Source organism: Tursiops truncatus, chromosome 10 (assembly GCF_011762595.2).
Source record: "Tursiops truncatus isolate mTurTru1 chromosome 10, mTurTru1.mat.Y, whole genome shotgun sequence".
NCBI lineage: Eukaryota > Metazoa > Chordata > Mammalia > Artiodactyla > Delphinidae > Tursiops > Tursiops truncatus.
Window position 1 is genome coordinate 81,691,108 of NC_047043.1, and position 22,455 is coordinate 81,713,562.

The following is a 22,455-nucleotide window of genomic DNA, read 5'->3' on the forward strand; positions in this document are numbered from 1 at the left end:
TATTTATTAGTACTGTTGCTGTATAAGCAAACACATAAGAGCTTCCAGAACTTCAACCACTGATACACATTAAGCTTAAAGCTGTTCAGAGTGCTTTGTCCCATCAGAGTTTAGCCTCTTAAATGCAGAATATGCTAGGTACTTTAAAAGTTTTATTTATCGCAGCGTTTTTTAAACCATCTGGCTTTGTATGCAAGGATGCTTTATAGAAATGGTAAAGTAAGAGAAAACAAAACTCTCAGCCTTGGGGCATTCTAAAATTAGTTACTTGATTGAAAACTATATCTATTTAAATTTGGATACTTTTGTACCCACTAAATTATCTTTAAAAAATGGAAACATCATATTTCTTTCCCATGGCTTGTCCTTCGAAATAATGTATTGTTTGTCCCCATTAAGTCCATGCTCTCCTAGCCTGTTTTGCCTGTGATGTACCACCTAGGATTATATAAAAAGAGAAAGAAGGCAGGTGCCAATTATTTGCTCAGGTGACGAAGACAGAAAAAGCGTGATTTCCTGATTTCTAAGGTTCATGCCACTTCAGTACAAAACTTCAGATTCTATGCACGCAGAGACTTGAATGGATAATTATGGGCTCTAGGAACTTGGAAAAAGAAAGGACACTGGGGATGGAGCTGTCTGGGAGATTTTTGTGGAGTCTCTCGGGATACTCCATAGAAGGGTCAATGGAAGCAAAAGCATGAGGATGTTTTATCAAGCATAGTATCTATACAACATTGTAAATCAACTATACTTCAATAAAATTAAAAAACAAAACAAAGGTGAAAGAATAGTATAAAGAATCTGTGGCAGATAAGACTGAATTACTAAATTGAAAAGAGGCAATGGAGGGCCTTGAATGATAGGATAAGGAATTCAAGGTTAATCCTAGAGCAAGTTTCCTTAGATTTTTGACAAGAACAAGATCAAGATCATTCACAGACTAAACTTAAAAATCTATCTATGTGTGTATATATATATACATACTTAGCTAAAACCTAAAGCTTCTCAGTAAATATATTATTCATAATTTCTTTCTTTTGCTTTTTTTTTTTTTTAACAAAACTAGCATGCTGTCTCCCATTGTCTCTATATGTGTGGAAACAGGGAAGTTTTTATACATAAGCAGCATTTGTTTTCCCTGTTAGTTTTTCTGGAAACACTGTTTTCTCCATGTCCCATGGCTTAAGAGTTCTGCTCTTCACAGATACCCCTATCAGAAGTATATCCCAACACACAGGAAAATGGGCAAGAGAGAAACCTAGGCAGGGCTGGAAACCGGAAATCGCAACTGATTCTCCAGAGAAGAGGAGGCAATTAACATTTCTTCCATTTCAAAGCATCTGGAGGGCCTGGAGTTCAATTCACCCTTCACATTTCCACAGAGCGAAACATGTTCTGTTTGCTTTAAGCTACTGTGTGTTGAATTACAGCAGAGCAGACGGAAGGAGGAAAAAATGGGAATATAATAGTTAACACCGCTACAGTATTTATTGTTATGTACCAGAAGAAAGCAATAATAAAGCAAATGTTTACGAAAAAATTCACTTCTGCTAGAAGACTCAGTTTCACCTAAGTCACTCCAACTGATTGGAAGTAGAAAATCTTGCCCTGACTATTCATATTTTATCTCCTTCCCCCTGCCTTTTCAGCCCCTGTTTTGTCACGGGCCAAAGCCTTTTACAAAATACGCGTATCAGTTAGCAATGTTCCCAGTTCCACCACCTGGATCCAGAAGTGTGCTGCTGAAACAGTCTCCGAACTAATCCAAGAGTCATTATGTCAATTCCTTCTCGGAGATTATTCTGTTGCCTCTTATTCCAGCTCTTTTGGCAGCTGCACCTGTGATTTAAGCATTTGAAAAGAGGAGAAAAATTAATCCTAGATATGCAAGTGTTTTACAGCAAAAATGACAAAATGTACATGCCTCAAAGGGTGTAAAGCGGATTAGAAATTCTGGCCAGAGAGACCCCTCAGATCATGATAATAGCCACAATGGTAGCCACAGCCACCATGAAGTGGGCATTTACTGATGACGGGACAGCTCCAGGGGTTCTGAGCACGTGGTGAAGCTTATCACATACACAAGAGGGTGGGTGCTGGACTCCGCCTGTTTCAAATCCTGGAACTAGCACTTACTAGTTGCATGGTATTGGGCATCAATTTTCTCCGCTATAAAATGACAGTGTCTTGTTCACAAGGCTACCATAAGGATTAAGTAATACAAGTTAGTGATCAACATTAACACTTCTTTTGAAAGCATTGCCTCATTTCATCTTACAACCACCTTGGAAAGGGGGAACAGGCTCAGAGAGATTAAGCAATTTGCTTCAGGTCACAGGGCTAGGAAGTGGCAGAGCTGGATTTGAACCTAGATCTGCCTGATTTCAATGCCTTCCTGAGTATTGAAATACTCACCAAACAAATACCACCATAAGAATATAAAATGTATGTTCTTTTAAGAACTGGTCTTTCCTCTTTAAAGCACATTCCTGATGTGATACTCACCAAATATTACAACAGTACTTGGAGAATGCCCAAGGGCAAAAAAATTGCAAAAGAGTAGCATAGTCTGACTGCAAATCAACTTTGAGCTTTGATTCACAGGAACAACTTAAAGATAAGGTAAGTTCTTAACGGGTTTCAAGTGCTGTTATATTTTAGGAGAATGACTCATCCATCATGGATGTGCCTTTCAGAGAACACTGACAGAGTCCAAAGGACACTCAGAGTTTGTATGATAATGACTTTAAAATGTCTCTCCTTCTATGGCCCGTGTCCACCTGCCAACGTGAGGAACCATTTTGGCCATCTACCATGGACCCTCTTAGCCAGTTCTCTGCCCACAACCTTTGCGTCAAAAGGTTTCCCAACATCCTGCCCATTGGAGAGAACTTGGGATGTGTTGCTGCTACCTGCACAGCCTTCAAACCAAAGGGTCCTCCATGTGCTCTGACTCTCTCCCTCCCTAGTGTCAGACTTTCAGGAGAGGAGGGGTGTGACTACAGATTGGTAAGGGCCATCCAAGGAGAACACCAACAGTGAACACCACCAATAAACAAAATATATAATGCCAGTTATTTAAAATAACTGCAGAGCTGTAACAAATAGTCAAAACTGTGTTCTTTGTATTATTGAATGGAAAAAATATTTTTATAGTATGTTATTCCTGATATATGTTTATATGCATAGAAGGGTTCCAAATTAATAAAAATACTTTGAAAAGTGAAACGTGGCAATGCCCAAACATAGTAAACCCAGAGACATATTAACTAATTTAAAATATGCCCAAACTGGCAGTTCAGATCACTGGAGAAAAGAATGGGTCACTAAATGATCAGTGGTTAGCTATTTGGCAAAGAAATAAAATAGCAGACTTCTTGCTTCCTACTTACTTCTAACATCTAACCCTTTAATTCATCTATAATATGGAATATTTTTAAAAAACCAAAAGTTCTAAAAGCAGCAAGAAAGATAGGCAAATATTTTAATAAGGTTCAAAAAAGCCATTTCTAAGCAGAACACAAAAGACAGAAACCATAAAGGAAAAGATAGCTAGATCTGATGTTACAAAAATAGAAAACTTCCAACAAACAAGAATTAATTCACATTATTGTTAGGGGGCCCTGTTCCCCCTTCACCTGTTGCTTAAAATTAGTTTCTTTAAAAAGTGCGTGTGTATAGCGTTACACAGTGCACACACACACATACATACACCCACAGAGACTGGGAGCAATTGGGAAGGATGGGAAGACCCATTTCAGCAGGGATTGTTTAATTCAGCACACGTGACTGCAGTTCCTGCTCTGGACCAACACCTCAATGGGTGTCCAGGACATAGATGAGGAAGACCTACCTTGAGGAACTCAGAATCCACTAGGAGACCTACAGTGTGCCTGTAAGAGCTGTCAACTTAAGGCACTATGTGGAAGATGCTGAAAGCGAGGTACAAGTGAGGGGCAGTGGAAAGAGACAGGAAGGGTATTCCCCACTGATGTTTGGTTTCATTTCTTTTGTTGTAAGTGTTGAGTCGAGTCTGTTGGATATATTTTGAAAGACAGATAGAAAATAAGTAACTGAGCAAAGTGTTGTGGGGAGAGAGGAAAAGAAGGTCCTTCAGGGGAAAAATTCAGGAGGTATGGTTTGCCATAGATGTTACTGAACCGTGGTTGTCCAAGTGTGGTCTCCAAGCGAGCAGCATCAGCATTGCCAAGGAACTTGTCAGAAATGCAAATTCTCAGGCCCCATCCAAGACCTACTGAATCAGAAACTCTAGAGATGGGCTCAGTAATCTGTATTCAGCCTTCCAGGTGCTTTTGATGCATGCTAAAATTTAGGAATCACTATCACAGACTTTAGAAAAGTTGTCCATCAAAAACTCTTTCTTCCACTAGGTATTAGGGAAGGGCAGTTCCTGGTCTGTATAATTCTAGTCCACTTATGCTCTTTTGAGATGAGTTTGAAACGTTACATTGCTTTCTCCTGTGGAGACTCCCTCTGTCAAGAGTATAACATTTCTAAAGCTCTGATCTAGATTTGGCCTTGGCTCTTGGAGATTCTGGTAGGTTTGGGTTCTTGGGTTTTGGAGTATTTTTAAGGAAAAAAAAGGGACAGAAAAAAAGGAAGGAACTGAAGGGAACTCTGAGGCTTCAGACTTGAATGTGTGAGAGAATGGAGACAGCGTGGGAAATTGGGAACCAGAAACAACAACTAAATCTACAAAGGAAAAGCTTGGTTTGGGGACAGATTGAATGAAGGTACTGAGAAAACCCTGAGTGATCTAAAGGGAAAGGGAAATTTGGGGATTGTCCTAGATTATGTGATAATTGAAACAAAGGGAGAAGCTAAGATGGGAAAAAGGAGAAAACTGCAAAAGGACAGAATCTAGAGATCCTACTTCAAAAGAAATAGGATATTTTATAAATGAGGCAAAGAAAAAATGGCCAGAGATGAAGACTCAGGAGTCTATGTTCTTACATTTTTGTAATCGTAACAACTGCTAATGTGTCACGGAGTCTACTGACCAATTAAGGCTGCTCGGGAAATTATTATACTGAAATCTTTCTGAAGGAGACATTTAATCATGTCTTTAGGCACCTAGGTGAAACCAGTCCAGACACACATAGGTGAGCCCAAAGTAAAATTAACTGAATGTTAAAAGTTACTGTGTTTGACTGGCACCGAAACTTGCATATGATATAAACGCAGTTGACCTCAGTAAATTGAATAGTTGCTGCAGATGAGATTTTTATCTCAATGAAAAGTACAGATACTCATCTGGGATGGTAGGCAGTGAGCGGACCACCAAATTTTTAAAGAGGAAAGGAAATCATACATTTACCAGGGAGGGATAAGCCCATACAAGCCTAACGTCTTTGTTTTGGACTGGCATCCCATTGACTCAGAGTTATCAACTCAGAGGGAAATAAATGAGCGATTAGTAAATTCAGTTAGACAAGACAAAGGCTTTTAAAACATAGCTTAAAACAATAAGAACAACGTGACAAACCAAAAAATTCTACAGCAGTCAAATAAGTAATGTAAATGAGTGAAAAAGGCCAGGGATTAGGCAGTAGGGCATGGTGGAGACTGAGGAAAAACTGGAGAGTCCATTACCTATCTCAAGGGAGAAGTCAACACAGATCCAGCTTATTTGTGCCATGCACATGCAGGCCCCGTGTGGCTGGATCTGATGTTTCAAATGCTCCCAGGTATCTGCATATTATCATGTGATATTTTATAACTCGTACAACAAGACCCAAGCCAAACAAAACAGGCCTGCAAATCGGGCTTACAGTCCACTAGTTTTCAATACCTGGCCCCCAGAATACATCTCTCTTAAACTGAATTAAATGGGAAGCTTTTTGGAAGAGGTAGCATTTGAGCCAAGCAAGTATATAGACTTCCCTTCGTTCTCTGCTAGAAACTTCACTTCAGGGATCCCAAGCCAGAAGCATGAGATGGGGAGAGAATAACCACTAAAAGGAAAAAGTGCAAATTTAAAATATAAACTACCTCATGAGCTATGCTCTAGAAAATAGAAAAATAATATTTCCAAGTCCATGAGAGAAAAAATAATCATTTTTCCTTTAAAAATAAATAATTTCTATGTATGTTTATGGACATTCAATGTTTTAGTTAGGAGCATCAGTAAAAACAATTATAAGATTTCCAAATTGGGTTTTAACTTCATATGTGAAAATCCAGGGATTTAGAGAGCATCTCTATCCTCCAACACAAGTGGGGGGGAAAAACCCCATAACCTTTAGTTTTACCTCCTTCAAGTGAGTGTGGATGTGTCTCATTTGACCAGCCAAAAATAGCCCTTTCTGCTGGGATCTTGTGGTATCACCACTGATGGCGTTTACAGCATTTTACTGAGTCTAAGATGCACATTTTTCGCTGTTTCCGTATCCCTGACATCAGAAAGCATCTTACAGTCAACGGTGTTTTACAATAGTCGGTTGCAGGTGGGAGCACAAACACAGTATAGGTTTTCATACCATCAGCACTTCCACTGGGCTCTGTGCCCTGCTGGGATTGCACACGTGCAAATGTACTGCCATTTAAACTATCCTTTAAAGAATGACAAAGCAAATATGACAAAATGTGTTGGGCTTGTAAGAATTCTTTCTACTATTTTGAACTTCCACATGTCTCAAACGATTTCAAATTAAAAGATAAAAAATGTCTTTTAAGAGAGATTACACTATGAGTTGGCATTAAAGCAGACATTTATTATGTATGCAGCAAGGCGCAAAAACACAGCAGTAGGGAGCGAACTGATGCCAGTCAAGTGAATTTTTGTCAGTTGGACAATGCATTTTCACATTTTTCTTGCAGAGCATTTTAAAGGACCACGTTGATGAAGTTGCATGACATTTTGTATCTGAGATACATATCAAGGGATGTCTATTGCAAGCCAAGCCAGGCAAATGAAAGCAGAAGATGCCAGTCCCTTGCATAGATAAAAGACATTGCAAAGCAAAGGCTGATATGCAAGACCACCATTCACAAACCGTGTCAGAGTTCACTTTGCAGCATATTTTTCTTCCTTAGCGGACATTAAAAACAAACAAAACACAACTCAAAACTGATAGCACTTGGGACTTCCCTGGTGGCACAGTGGTTAAGAATCTGCTTGCCAGTACAGGGGACACGGGTTCGAGCTCTGGTCCGAGAAGATCCCACATGCCAGGGAGCAACTAAGCCCGTGAGCCACAACTACTGAGCCTGAGCTCTAGAGCCCACGAGCCACAACTACTGAAGCCCGCGCGCCTAGAGCCCTTGCTGTGCAACAAGAGAAGCCACCGCAGTGAGAAGCCCGCGCACCACAACAAAGAGTAGCCCCCGCTCGCTGCAACTAGAGAAAGATGGCGCGCAGCAACGAAGACGCAAGGCAGCCAGAGATAAATAAATAAATAATTTTTTAAAAAACCTGAAAGCACTTTAGAATTTATTGAAAATGAAAAACGTACTACTTAGTAGGGTGTGGCATTTTGGTAATGATTATCATGCATTTACCTTAATGCCTTTTGCTCTAGAATCTAGACCCCAAGCTGAAGTGTTCTCACTTGACTAAAAGGCAGTGTCTTGACTGTACAAATGATAAAACCAACACTGTAAGCTCCATGAAGTTAAGACTATACCTGTCCTATTCCCTGCTGATGGTGCCTGATACATGGCAGCGCTATACCAATATTTATTGCAATAATGGGTAAGCAGACGGATGAAATGCAGCCAACTCCGGGGAAAGCCGATTTGCTCAGCAGAACATTCCCTGAGAAGGCAGGGAGTGGGGTCAGATGATCATTTAAACTTCATTCTCTTGTCTACTCTGAATCCACGTGCCACCTTTAATGCAGATTTTAAAAAGATTTCTCTTGGGCTTCCCTGGTGGCGCAGTGGTTGAGAGTCCACCTGTCGATGCAGGGGACATGGGTTCGTGCCCCGGTCCGGGAATATCCCACATGCCACGGAGCAGCTGGGCCCATGAGCCATGGCCGCTGAGCCTGTGCATCTGGAGCCTGTGCTCCGCAATGGGAGAGGCCACAACAGTGAGAGGCCCGCGTACCGCAAAAAAAAAAAAAAAAAAAAAAAAAAAGATTCCTCTTAATGTCATTTTCTGATTGTCTAGCCACCAAGGCATCTTGGATTTGCCTTGACAACTGGTTACAGAGTGAGAGCACTAGCCTCTCTCAGAACAACACCCTGATCCATCCCCTACAGAGGTCTGGCTGCCTGGAGAAGAGCAGGTACAAAAAGTGTTGATGTTGTGCCCAAGGGCAGGCAAAGGCCTCTTGCCTGATCTCATGGGACCTCTAGTGCTGTCACCTTGCCCCCTGCCCCAAGAAGAATCAGAGTCCCTCTAAATCACAGTTGAAAGTCATCTTTGATTCAGAAGAATAAAATGCTGAAATGTTGTCAATTGTGCATTACTAGGAGATGGGAATAAGGAACATACATGTGTATATATGAATAAGAACCAATTATATTGGGTTGTTTGGTTTTTTGTTTTTTTTTTGTGGCCATGCCACGCGGCTTGCAGCATCTTAGTTCCCGGACCACGGATTGAATCTGGGCCCTCGGCAGTGAAAGTGCTGAGTCCTAACCACTGGACCGCCAGGGAATTCCCTGTATTGTTTGAGAATATAAAACTCTTTAAAAGCAGAAAAAGAACAAGCTTACATGGAAACCTGTTTAAAACATCTTGACAAAAACTGACTCTCTATGATGAAATAATATATTGACTATTTTGTCAATGTAATATCTTGGCTAAATTACATACTAGATTTTAAAACAATAGTTAATTATCAACCACCTGTGGTCTTTGGACACGCACCTTTCAGCCTCCATAAATGCCGCCATAGTAATGACTATAAAAACATTTATTTCTATAACTTAAGCTGCAAGGAATAGAACATTTTCGCCTATCAGCATGAGTAATAGTGAATCATAGTAAATATGAAAACTGAAATAATAGTAAAATATTTTAAAGCTCCATTTATTCATAGAGATATTAATCTGAAGTTTATTATTTTCCGCCCACCTAAAAAATAAAGAGTATAATTGCAGTTGCAGGTAGTCTCCATTCATCTACTAAAAAAGAACTGTTTTTTCAAGCCCTAGGGAAGCACTCATCTACAAACATTGGCCTAATTAGGCCTCACTCTTATTTATTCCTGCAGCAGGTCCCTGGGGATCTCTGCTTGTGTCAGCTCTGTGTGGCTGGAGTGAATAAAAGCTTGACCCTGGACTCAGAACTGGATTTCAAAGTCAACTCTACCACTTCTGAGCTGTTTCTCCTAGACATGTTTTTTAACATCCCTAATCCTCAGTTTCCTTTTTATAAAACAGGGAGAACAATAATACGTGCCTTATAGGGTTGTTAAAGTGACTGTAAAAGTTAATTTATATAATGAATCTGGCCCATAGTAAGTGCTCAATAGATGTTAGCTATTAGTACCATCGTTACAGAAGTTATATAGATGTGTGTCTTTGAGGATAACCATTTAGATCTACCAGTAATGCTGACGGATTTCCCTCAGTTAGTGACAATCTCCTGGTGTCCAAATGAGCAGGGAAGAGAGTTGGGAGACATTTATCGTGGTGTGTGTTCACCATTTGTCCCACCTCCTACTTACAGGTTTAAGATAGGCGATGTTACTGTGACGAATGTCGTTCAAGAGCTGATCTCTGGGGGTGATTTCCACCAGCGGGGGTGGCCTATTTCTCGGCACTGGTTTGAGCGTTTTGATCACGTCTTTGAGGTTGGTTTTCTCGGCTGATTCTCTGGCTTCCGGCATCCGAGATTTGCGCTGGATCCTCTTCAGCTTTACCATGCGGAAGGTGTCAGTGTCCGGCCTGTACTTCGGAGCGTGCGATGGCTTTTTCGTCATTTCATTTTGTCGACTGAACGGGACTGCGTGGGAGCTGGGAGGTCGAGGAGGAAGAGGAAGAGGAGGCTGGAGGAACTCCTGTGTCCCAGAATCGGGCACTGGTCCCCGCAGCGTCTCCCACATCCCAGGTGGCAGCCCCAACCCGTTCTCCAACATGGCTATTAACTTTCTCTGCTCTTTGAGTTGCTGCTGTTTCTGTTCTTCTTGTCTTTTCTGCCTTTGTCTATCCTGATTCCTGGTGAGCAGGTTGGTTACCACCATTCTGGGACCTGGAAGCTCAAAATGGTAGCCCATCTTCAGGAGAGTGTCATTTGCCTTCAGAAGCCTGGCTATCTCCATTTCAGCATGGTGGCCCAACATATGTCTCTGATTGTGGAACCGAAGTTCGGTTAGTGTCTCATTAAACTGCAGACACCTCATGATGGCCACGATTCCCTTGCCTGTGATGAAATTGGACTCGACGTTAAGAGTGGTAATGCTCCTGTTTTCACGCAACATGTTGGCCAGGGCGAATGCTAGGTTCTCATCCGCACCCACGTTGGCTAAACTGAAGGTTTTGATGTGTTTGTTTTTCTTCATCGCGTTGACAAAGTCCAGCAACATTTCTTTGGGGATGTTTTCAATGTTGTTCAGGTTGAGTTCCTTCATGTCAGGGTCATTTTGTCTCACTCGCCTTAAGCTCCCATCTAGGTCCGTTTGGTTTCCGGAAGGCCTTGCGCTTACCTTCAAAAAACTGGTATCTAGAGCTAGCTTTTTGGGATCTAATTTTGATATTTTTTTCTCACTTTTTTCTTGGGCCTCTGGTCTGTCTTTCTGTTCTTCGGTTACTTTATCAGTTACCTGTTGGCTGTTGTTCTCACCATTTCTGATTTGCTCCTTTACCTCACCTTCCTCTTCTCTTTTTGTTTTCTCATCACTCTCTTCACTGTCTTCTTTTCCCTCATCTTCTTCATCTTCTGCATCATCTTCTTCATCATCTTCTGCATCATCTTCTTCATCTTCCACATCACCTTCGTTATCTTCACTATTTGTTTCTTGGACATTGTCACTGCCCTGTGATTCTGTTTTATGTGCAGTGATTTCATTATTAAGCTTTTCTTTTAAATACTGGGACACATTTTTATTACTTGTGTCTATTTCTTCATCCTGTTCTTGAGTTTTTCCCTAAAAGAGAAGTTTATGAGGGTTAGAACACATAGCAGGGTTTATGAGGGTTAGAATACATGTCATGAGGGTTTCTTCACATAGAAATATGAAGAGCAGCACTATTTACTGGAGAGAATAAGAAGATTTATTACTAAGTGAAAAAAGGAAGCAAATAAGCTGTAGGCATAGTATTCCATTTGTTTACGTATTTATGTGTATACATATATACACACAATATATATCAAAGTTAATAAATGTGTAGAAAAAAACAGACTTGTAATGCTTACCAAGTAAGTACTTATCTCTGAGGAAGAGAGGTAACCATTGAGATAACTGAGAAAACGAAGGATCGAGGGGATTTTCACTTTTTACGTTATATAATTCTAGACTAAGTTTTTTTAAAACCAAGTACACATATTAGTTTTTCAAGCAAATACAACAAAAATAAAGATAAATTTTTATAGGCACACACAGGCACGAACACAGTTTTTGGCTGTGTTTTTCTCATCCCCTGTGTTAAAATTAAGCCTAGTTAATTTTGTTTTCAGACCCTCTATTGTTTTTAAAGATGGGGTTCAGTTCCAGAAGCAGTTAAAAATTATTTGTTTTGAAAACCTTATGGATTTATCCATTCATTGAAATCTTTGTTTTGTATATAGCTGAATAGGCATCTTTGTATTCAATAGCTCTGTGTTACACAATAATTTCCTTATTGCCCTAACCAAAATTTACATAATATGTTTGCCAATCTAATGTAATGTGTACAACAAGTTTCCCTGAAAATAAGATACTGTGGGGAAAATGAGAGCAGTTTGATATTTGGAACATAACAAAACCCTTAAACTTTGATTTTTGTTTGCTCAGCTCTGGGAAAACTACCCTGGATACTCCAGGGACAGGCTTTATAGTCCAGTTCCTTTGGAAGGAAAGTGTCTAGGAGGCAAAGCCAGCCACAAAAGGGGACAGGATTAGTAGAGATTTAGAAACAACTGCTTAGTCTGGGAAGGAAAATGACAGTCATATCAATAATGTTTATTAAATGTTTGCACATCAATTAGCACATTTTCCCAAAATGTATGTGTACCTCATAGGTGTCATTTTGAAAGCTGATGTAGCAGTTTGACACACAGGCTCATCTGAGTAACAACTTGATCTTGGGAGGACGAAATGGGTAAAGGGGATCAACTGTATGGTGACGGATGGAAACTAAATTTTTGGTGGTGAGCATACTGTAGGGTATATAGAAGTAGAAATATAATGTTGTACACATGAAACTTACATAGTGTTATAAATCAATGTTATCTCAATAAAAAATAAACCTGTAATTAAAAAAATAAGAACTTGATTTTACTGCTTATAACATTATAGGCTGGAATTGACAATTGACACCTTAACTCTGAAGCCTTCACCTTTGCATTTCTCATTTGTCTCAGCAGGGGGAGCCAACTATCAAGCTGTTTAAATTATACCAAAGGAAGAAAAAGTGTTAAAAGTACCCAATTTGTTTTTTCCTCTGAAATTGGTGTTCATATAGAACTGGCTTTTACTCTAGTTGTAAAACGTCTGCAAATTGTACCTTACACTCTAACCTGATCAAGCCAGCAACTCATTTTCTTGAGTGCAGTACATGTTTAAATTCCCCTGGCCATGAAATCAGTTTATAACTTTCCTAAAATTATAGCCAGCGTGACGGTAATGTGACAAGATATATCAATATTAGCAGGCATAACTACAAGAGACTTTACCTGTGGGGATCTCTGTCTTATTTTTGCCAAGTCATTTTTAAGTGAAACATTTAAAACAATGTGCTGATATACAAGTCCAGAGTGGACCACAATTCTACTTTTCATATAAGGAACATATTTAAAGAATGAACTATCTTTAAAACAGCTTAACATCATCAACTTCTAAATTCACCACTGATACCCAATGTACTGTGGTAATACTGGATTTTTTGGTTATTTGACTTGGTTTAATTGCAGAGCCTGTGGCTGGACTTCAGGGGGACTGTGACACCCTTGAGATTGTATGTGAAACATTGTATGTGTATGCATGTGATGGAAGGAGAGAACGGAGAGCCTTCTTCAGCTTCTTAAAGGGTTCTGTGAGCCAAAAAAAGCATAAAGGACAAACGCTTCTGGGTTATGAGTTAATTCATTAAGTATCATGCCTACAGAATATAGGCTTTCCTGCACAAGAAACCCCGTGGCAATTTTTTTAAAGAGATATTTACAAGAAATTACCACTTTTTCCTCCCAGTTATACCATGTAAGTGTTAAAGAAAGTTCCCATCTGGCGTAGGATGAAATATTCTGATTTAAGTGTCGACAAAACATAGAGTCTTGAGAAATGACAGTTACAACAGGGACACGTGCCAGCCCAGCCCAGGCAGCCATTTCTCTGTTGTGTACAAATCCCCGGTTACCTTGGATGACACAAAGGTAACAGGAACACGTTCGTCTTCCAGCATGCGTCTGGATGCCTTCTGCCAATACATATAATCAACGAGAGATTTATGGTCGAAGTTCCCTGTTGGTGGCTTGTCAGTCTGATCCTTCTGAATCATTCCCACGGGAAGCCTGGGGTCAGGGGCCATCACCTCCATTTCCAACTGCAGTTCCTTAAGCTCTTCTGGGGACAAGTTGGCCAAGATTTCATCTTCATCAATCTCCCCATCAAAGAGTTCTTCTTGATCTGAATTCCTGCTGTGTTCCGACATGGTTCTTTTCTATACTTTTCTATACTTTATTAGAAAAGGAGAAATAATCAGAGAAGATATAAAAAAAGAAAAAACTCTCAAGAAGTTCCCCCAGTTACCAAGCGTCCCAGGTCAATACCACCTTGAGAGATTTTTTTTTCCCCCAAGAACGCCAGTGGTGTTTGCTGAGCCTCTAGGAGTGACTGCCGCTAAGCTCAAGCCGTAACTATATTAAGCAGGGCTTGGCTGGAGAGGGTCAATTTATGGAATTACTATGCTCCTCTCTTTTCGGCAACTTGAGTCAGCTGTGCAAATCCATCTGACATTTCAGTACAGCTGCTTAGGTTTGCCAGCGAGTAACAGGTCTCCAGACTCCCTGTAGGAGTAAAATTAGTTCTCTTCCTATGTGCTCTCACATTGTCCTACACTAAGTCATGCAGCCCATACACACATACCCCAGTCCTGCAGGGGAGTCCACTTCTTTTTATTTAAATGATGAAAGCAACTTACAATATTTCAGGAGGAAAATCCAAACAGCGACCTCAGTTCTACTGAAGTGAAAAATTCATATGCAGGTGGAAATCAAGCTCTCAGGGCTTGATTCTTCACTACCATGAGACTCTGGAAGGAAATAAACCTGCACACAGCTGAGCAGAGGTCTGGCTATGTTACCCGCTGCGTAAACTGAACCTCTGCAAGATGTCCTTATTTGCATCTAGATCCTGTGATCTAACAGATGGGGACAACGAGCCCTTGAATTTCCACTATGAGTGAGGAGTTTAATGTTTTAAATAATTTGTTTTTCTTATTAAGTATCCATTAAGCCAGGATAAAAATTTAAAGGGATCTAAATTGAAATGTTAAAAAAAAACCCAAACCATTAAAGTACTGGCAGAAATCATGAAAAGATTTTTTCATAACTTCCGAGGACGATATGGCAATATTTATCCAAATGACAAATGTACATTTTCTTTGACCAGCCATTCCACTTTTAGGAATGTATCCTACAGATACACTCCCACATGGGTGAAATAATAGGTGCTCAAGATTATTCAATGTAGCAAACTACAAAACAGCGTATTGTATGTTCTTTGTGTGATAAAGGGTAAAAGGAATATATGTATATATACAGATTTTATCAACAGATCCTTGGAAGGATACACAAGAAACCAATAACAATGGATGCTACTGGAGAAAGAAATGGGTTGTCTGGGAGACAGGACTAGGAAAAAAAGACTTTGTTACTGTATACCCTTTTATAATTGCCAGATTTTGAAACTTATGAACATAATGCTTATTCCAAAATATATATTTATTGTACAAAACTTAGGATAACACAGGGAAGCATAAAGAAATTTAAAATTTCCTCTTATTGCACCATTAAGAGCTACCGTCATTAACATTTTGGTTCATCACTCCAGGCAGTCCCTTCTTACAGTCATATGAGCTCAATAATCTTTTGTCATCTGTTTCCTGACTTACAAAATCATGGTTTTTTTCTAGGTTATAGTATATTCTACTACTACATAATTTTTAAAAATTTATTTATTTTTGGCTGCATTGGGTCTTCATTGCTGCACGCAGGCTTTTTCTAGTTGCGGCAAGCGGGGACTACTCTTTGTTGCGGTGCATGGGCTTCTCATTCCGGTGGCTTCTCTTGTTGCAGAGCACGGGCTCGAGGCACGCGAGCTTCAGTAGTTGTGGCACACAGGCTCAGTAGTTGTGGCTTGCTGGCTCTAGAGCACAAGCTCAGTAGTTGTGGAGCACGGCTTAGTTGCTCCACAGCATGTGGGATCTTCCCGGACCGGGGATCGAACCTGTGTCCCCTGCATTGGCAGGCAGATTCTTATCCACTGCGCCACCAGGGAAGCCCTACTACTACATACTTTTTAATAACTCCCTGTTAAGATTCTTTATATGGAAGTACCATAATTTATGTAACCAATCTCCAATTATTGGATATTTGGACTGCTTTCAATGTTCACAAGCACTTCTTCAATAAATATCCCCTGTAGTTAAATATTAATACACATGCAAAGTTATTTCTTTAGGATAAATTGAATATATTCCAAGAAGTGAAATTGCTGGGTCAAAGAATATGAGGAAATTAAGGGCTTTTTATATGTATGGCTAAGTGATCCCCTCAATATTATTATTACCCATCCCTAATACATATATATTAAGTTATTTGCAAATTATATATATGTTACTATTCCAATATTATACATAATTTATAATTATATTTATACATAAATATAAAATACACATTGTCAACTTATTCTTCAATATATGTCAACTTATTCTTCAATATAAATGTATAACATTTATAAATATAAATGAATTTAAATTTATATATACATCTATATAACAAAACATATGCAAAAAAATTAAATGTGAGAAGTTTTAAGTGGACGTGCTATTATTTTCTTCCTACCCTGGGGGTTTTTTTGAACACCCCAAGATTGAGAGGCTTTTCATATATATGGCTAAACTATTCACCAGAAAGATATTACCAACTTACTTGAATGATCATTTTAAAATAAAGAACACAGATGCATAGTGACAGCTTACTATTGACCTCTCCCCTGTGAGGATTCCTTTCATCCTGGTCCTGTAACAGGGAAATAAATGCTTGGCCTCAGCAGGCAGCGAGGTAGACGACTTTACACAACTGATTTGCAGACCATCATTTCAGAGACGGAGCTTGCAAACAGTGGTCTAAAGAGACTGTACCAAAAAGAGTTTTGTGTACAAGGAGGTTTGGAAATGTTATATTCTGCAGTTGTCTTTTAGAGATTTGTAAAACACATGAGCTTTTAGAGACTCTGAGAAATCATATGTGAAAGAAATCCATTTATTTAGCTCAATATTTCCCAAACTTATTTACTTAATTCATGGGTTTTTTCTTTTAAAAATCACTAACGGGCTTCCCTGGTGGCGCAGTGGTTGAGAGTTCGCCTGCTGATGCAGGGGACACGGGTTCGTGCCCCAGTCCGGGAAGATCCCACATGCCGCGGAGCAGTTGGGCCCGTGAGTCATGGCCGCTGAGCCTGCGCGTCCAGAGCCTGTGCTCCGCAACGGGAGAGGCCACAACAGTGAGAGGCCCGCATATCGCAAAAAAATCACTAATATCCTATGTAATTACTTTCCAGAATTCATACTTTGGGAAATACTGATATAAATATAAAAGCAGGGGCTTTCCTGGTGTCGCAGTGGTTGAGAGCCTGCCTGCCGATGCAGGGGATGCGGGTTCGTGCCCCGGTCCTGGAAGATCCCACATGCTGCGGAGCAGCTGGGCCCGTGAGCCATGGCCGCTGAGCCTGCGCGTCCGGAGCCTGTGCTCCGCAACGGGAAAGGCCACAACTGTGAGAGGCCCGCGTACCACAAAAAAAAAAAGTATAAATAAATAAATAAATAAATATAAAAGCAGAAGATCTGGAATTAGTCTGCCAGATTCAAACCCCAGTTCCACTCCTTAGTAACTATGTGATACTGGGCAACTTAACCCAAATTCCTCATCATATAAAAGAGATCTGACAGTAATATTTATCATATTCAATTAATGAGGGAACTAAATGAGGATACAGATAGATACTGAACTAGATATAGATATGGAAATTAAGTAGGATGGTGCATGGCACAGAGTAAAACCCTCAATAGATGTTATATATTACTAGTCTCATATTTCATGGGTAACCACAGAAACATGTAAAGAAAAACAAAGGCAGTTGTAAAATGTAATACATTTAATAAACCACTTCCATGATAGAAACCATTATATTAACAGGAAAAAACAAAAGCGCTTTAAAAAATCTTGCTGTTCTTACAGAGAGCAACTCAGAGGCTTTTAGATGGAAATGTGTATAAATAGAAAACCCACCATTTGCATGTAAGTGTGAAGCTATCCTCAGAAAGTGATCGGAATTGTTGCTTGTAAGCTTTCAGATTCAAATTCTATTCTGGTGACCAAATGTTTTTGATGATCACACACATTTAGAAATTTCTGTAAGGGGTGCCGCTTCAGCTAACTTCCATCTTGCTGAATGAGTTGGGAAAGTGGGTACATCTCTCCCAGCTGCTTCCACTATGCATTTCATCCATATGCTGACAGGGCAGGTTTTGCTGGTGTAATTAGCCTCATTTGACACACAGATGATTTAGTTGTGCTTTCTCTTAATGATGTTCCCCTGCCACCTCAGCAGCTTCTCACATCAGAATCCAGCTATGATGTCAAGAGAAAGTAACAAGCTGTAGGATAATCGACTGACTTTTTTACAGCCAGATAGGGCATCACAGATCAGAATCTCTTGCAGAGGTTTTTAAGTGCATGGATGCCCTGGGACCCCCAACCCCCAGAAGCTACTAAATCAGAATTCTCAAGTTTGGATCCAGGAATCTGTATTTTTGGAAAACTCTCTAGGTGATTTTGGTTTATAAATGAGTATGAGAATCACAGCACTATTGCAAGCCACTCATTTTACAGATCAGGCTCAGAGACCTTAGGAAACTGCATTTGATGACGTTCAGAACATGCTACCCAAAATATAGCACCTTGACATATTGAATATTTTAAGCTGAAGGAATTTGAGAACGAGCATGTGCAGGAAGGACTCTTTGACCTTCCTCTTCACCCCTGAAGCAGGTCATAAGACCCTCCTGTGATAGGAGCATCCTCACCTCTGAAAACAGAGGGACCAAGATGAATCCAAAGAAACAGGCCTTGCTCAGCTTCCCCTAGTTTACTGTCTTTGTTTATACCCTTCTGTCCTGTCACATTTCCCCATGACTTTCCACTTCTCTTCAAACCTAGTATAAAAACACTTGAGCAGAAGCAAGAAGAACTACAATCCTGCAGCCTGTGGAACAAAAACCACATTCACAGAAAGATAGACAAGATGAAAAGGCAGACGGCTATGTACCAGATGAAGAAACAAGATAAAACCCCAGAAAAACAACTAAATGAAGTGGAGATAGGCAACCTTCCAGAAAAAGAATTCAGAATGATAGTGAAGATGATCCAGGACCTCAGAAAAAGAATGGAGGCAAAGATCGAGAAGATGCAAGAAATGTTTAACAAAAACCTAGAAGAATTAAAGAACCATCAAACAGAGATGAACAATACAATAACTGAAATGAAAACTACACTAGAAAGAATCAATAGCAGAATAACTGAGGCAGAAGAATGGATAAGTGACCTGGAAGACGGAATGGTGGAATTCACTGCTGCCAAAAAGAATAAAGAAAAAAGAATGAAAAGAAATGAGGACAGCCTAAGAGACCTCTGGGACAACATTAAACGCAACAACATTCGCATTATAGGGGTCCCAGAAGGAAAAGAGAGAGAGAAAGGATGCAATAAAATATTTGAAGAGATTATAGTTGGAAACTTCCCTAACATGGGAAAGGAAATAGCCACCCAAGTCCAGGAAGCACAGAGAGTCCCATACAGGAGAAACCCAAGGAGAAACACGCCGAGACACATAGTAATCAAATTAGCAAAAACTAAAGACGAAGAAAAATTATTAAAAGCAGCAAGGGAAAAATGACAAATAACATACAAGGGAACTCACATAAGGTTAACAGCTGATTTCTCAGTAGGAACTCTACAAGCCAGAAGGGAGTGGCATGGTATACTTAAAGTGATGAAAGGGAAGAACGTACAACCAAGATTACTCTACCTGGCAAGGATCTCATTTAGATTCAATGGAGAAATCAAAACCTTTACGGAGAAGCAAAAGCTAAGAGAATTCAGCACCACCAAACTAGCTCTACAACAAATGCTAAAGGAACCTCTCTAAGTGGGAAACACAAGAGAAGGAAAGAACCTACAAAAACAAACCCAAAACAATTAAGAAAATGGTAATAGGAACATACATATCGATCATTACCTTAAATGTGAATGATTTAAATGCTCCAACCAAGACACAGTCTTGCTGAATGGATACAAAAACAAGACCCATATATATGCTGTCTACAAGAGACCCACTTCAGACCTAGAGACACATACAGACTGAAAGTGAGGGGATGGAAAAAGATATTCCATGCAAATGGAAATCAAAAGAAAGCTGGAGTAGCAATACTCATATCAGATAAAATAGACTTTAAAATAAAGAATGTTACAAGACACAAGGAAGGACACTACATAATGATCAGGGGATCAATCCAAGAAGAAGATATAACAATTATAAATATATATGCACCCAACATAGGAGCACCTCAATACATAAGGCAACTGCTAACAGCTATAAAAGAGGAAATCGACAGTAACACAATAAGAGTGGGGGACTTTAACACCTCACTTACACCAATGGACAGATCATCCAAAATGAAAATAAATAAGGAAACAGAAGCTTTAAATGACACAATAGACCAGATAGCTTTAATTGATATTTATAGGACATTCCATCCAAAAACAGCAGATTACACTTTCTTCTCAAGTGCACAGGGAACATTCTCCAGGATAGATCACATCTTGGGTCACAAATCAAGCCTCAGTAAATTTAAGAAAATTGAAATCATATCAAGCATCTTTTCTGACCACAGTGCTATGAGATTAGAAATGAATTACAGGGGAAAAAAACATAAAATACACAAACACATGGAGGCTAAACAATACGTTACTAAATAACCAAGAGATCACTGAATAAATCAAAGAGGAAACCAAAAACTACCTAGACACAAATGACAATGAAAACACGATGATCCAAAACCTATGGGATGCAGCAAAAGCAGTTCTAAGAGGGAAGTTTATAGCTATACAAGCCTACCTCAAGAAACAAGAAGAATCTCCAATAAACAATCTAACCTTACACCTGAAGGAACTAGAGAAAGAAGAAAAAACAAAACCCGAAGTTAGCAGAAGAAATCATAAAGATCAGAGCAGAAATAAATGAAACAGAAACAAACAAAACAATAGCAAAGATCAATAAAACTAAAAGCTGGTTCTTTGGGCTTCCCTGGTGGCACACTGGTTGAGAATCTGTCTGCTAATGCAGGGGACACGGGTTCGAGCCCTGGTCTGGGAAGATCCCACATGCCGTGGAGCAACTAGGCCCGTGAGCCACAACTACTGAGCCTGCACATCTGCAGCCTGTGCTCCGCAACGAGAGGCCACGATAGTGAGAGGCCCACACACCACAATGAAGAGCGGCCCCGCTTGCCACAACTAGAGAAAGCCCTCGCACAGAAACGAAGACCCAACACAGCCAAAAGTAAATAAATAAATTAATTAATTAAATAAATTGAAAAGTAACTGTACCATTAATAAATAAATAAATAAAAGCTGGTTCTTTGAGAAGATAAACAAAATTGACAAACCATTAGCCAGACTCATCAAGAGGAAGAGGACTCAAATCAATAAAATTAGAAATGAAAAAGGAGAAGTTACAACAGACACTGCAGAAATTCAAAGCATCCTAAGAGACTACTACAAGCAACTCTATGCCAATAAAATGGACAACCTGGAAGACATGGACAAATTCTTAGAAAGGTATAACCTTCCAAGACTGAACCAGCAAGAAATAGAAAATATGAACAGACCAATCACAAGCACTGAAATTGAAACTGTGATTAAACATCTTCCAACAAACAAAAGTCCAGGAGCAGATGGCTTCACAGGTGAATTCTATGAAACATTTAGAGAAGAGCTAACACCTATCCTTCTCAAACTCTTCCAAAAAATTGCAGAGGAAGGAACACTCCCAAACTCATTCCAAGAGGCCACCATTGCCCTGATACCAAAACCAGACAAAGATACTACAAAAAAAGAAAATTACAGACCAATATCACTGATGAATATAGATGCAGAAATCCTCAAAAAAATACTAGCGAACAGAATCCAACAACACATTAAAAGGATCATACACCATGATCAAGTGGGATTTATCCCAGGGATGCAAGGATTCTTCAATATACACAAATGAATCAATGTGATACACCATATTAACAAACTGAAGAATAAAAACCATATGATCACCTCAATAGATGCAGAAAAAGCTTTTGACAAAATTCAACACCAATTTTTGATAAAAACTCTCCAGAAAGTGGGCATAGAGGGAAACTACCTCAACATAATAAAGGCCATATATGACAAACCAACAGCAAACATCATTCTCAATGGTGAAACACTGAAAGCATTTCCTCTAAGATCAGGAACAAGACAAAGATGTCCACTCTTACCACTATTATTCAACATAGCTTTGGAAGTCCTAGCCATGGCAATCAGAGAAGAAAAAGAAATAAAAGGAATTCAAATTGGAAAAGAAGAAGTAAAACTGTCACTGTTTGCAGATGACATGACACTATACATAGAGAATCCTAAAAATGCCATCAGACAACTACTAGAGCTGATCAATGAATTTGGTAAAGTTGCAGGATACAAAATTAATGCACAGAAATCTCTTGCATTCCTATACACTAATATGAAAAATCTGAAAGAGAAATTAAGGAAACACTCCCATTTACCATTGCAACAAAAATAATAAAATACCTAGGAATAAACCTACCTAGGGAGACAAAAGACCTGTATGCAGAAAACTATAAGACACTGATGAAAGAAATTAAAGATGATACCAACAGATGGAGAGATATACCACGTTCTTGGATTGGAAGAATCAGTAGTGTGAAAATGACTATACTACCCAAAGCCATCTACAGATTCAGTGCAATCCCTACCAAATTACCAATGGCATTTTTTACAGAACTATAACAAAT

At 39.4% G+C, this 22,455-nt stretch overlaps 1 protein-coding gene across 1 annotated transcript; it reads right to left on the reverse strand.

Moving 5' to 3' along the window:
* Window positions 1-1,215: 1,215 nt before the first annotated feature.
* Window positions 1,216-13,779, reverse strand: LMOD3 (leiomodin 3). Its single transcript, XM_019947707.3, has 3 exons — window positions 13,471-13,779; window positions 9,645-11,063; window positions 1,216-1,842 (listed from the first exon to the last, which is right to left on the reverse strand). Exons 1-3 carry the CDS (start codon window positions 13,762-13,764, stop codon window positions 1,816-1,818), a joined length of 1,740 nt encoding a protein of 579 aa, XP_019803266.2. The 5' UTR covers window positions 13,765-13,779; the 3' UTR covers window positions 1,216-1,815.
* Between the last annotated feature and the right edge of the window lie 8,676 nt (window positions 13,780-22,455).

Bases quoted from the DNA above. Each gene is read 5' to 3' on its own strand.
- LMOD3 (XM_019947707.3), bottom strand. From the start codon at position 13,764: ATGTCGGAACACAGCAGGAATTCAGATCAAGAAGAACTCTTTGATGGG. The intron at 11,064-13,470 runs GTAACCGGGGAT...CTTCTCTTTTAG, and splicing joins TTACCTTTGTGTCATCCAAG to GGAAAAACTCAAGAACAGGA. The intron at 1,843-9,644 runs GTAAGTAGGAGG...CTTAAATCACAG, and splicing joins ACATCGCCTATCTTAAACCT to GTGCAGCTGCCAAAAGAGCT.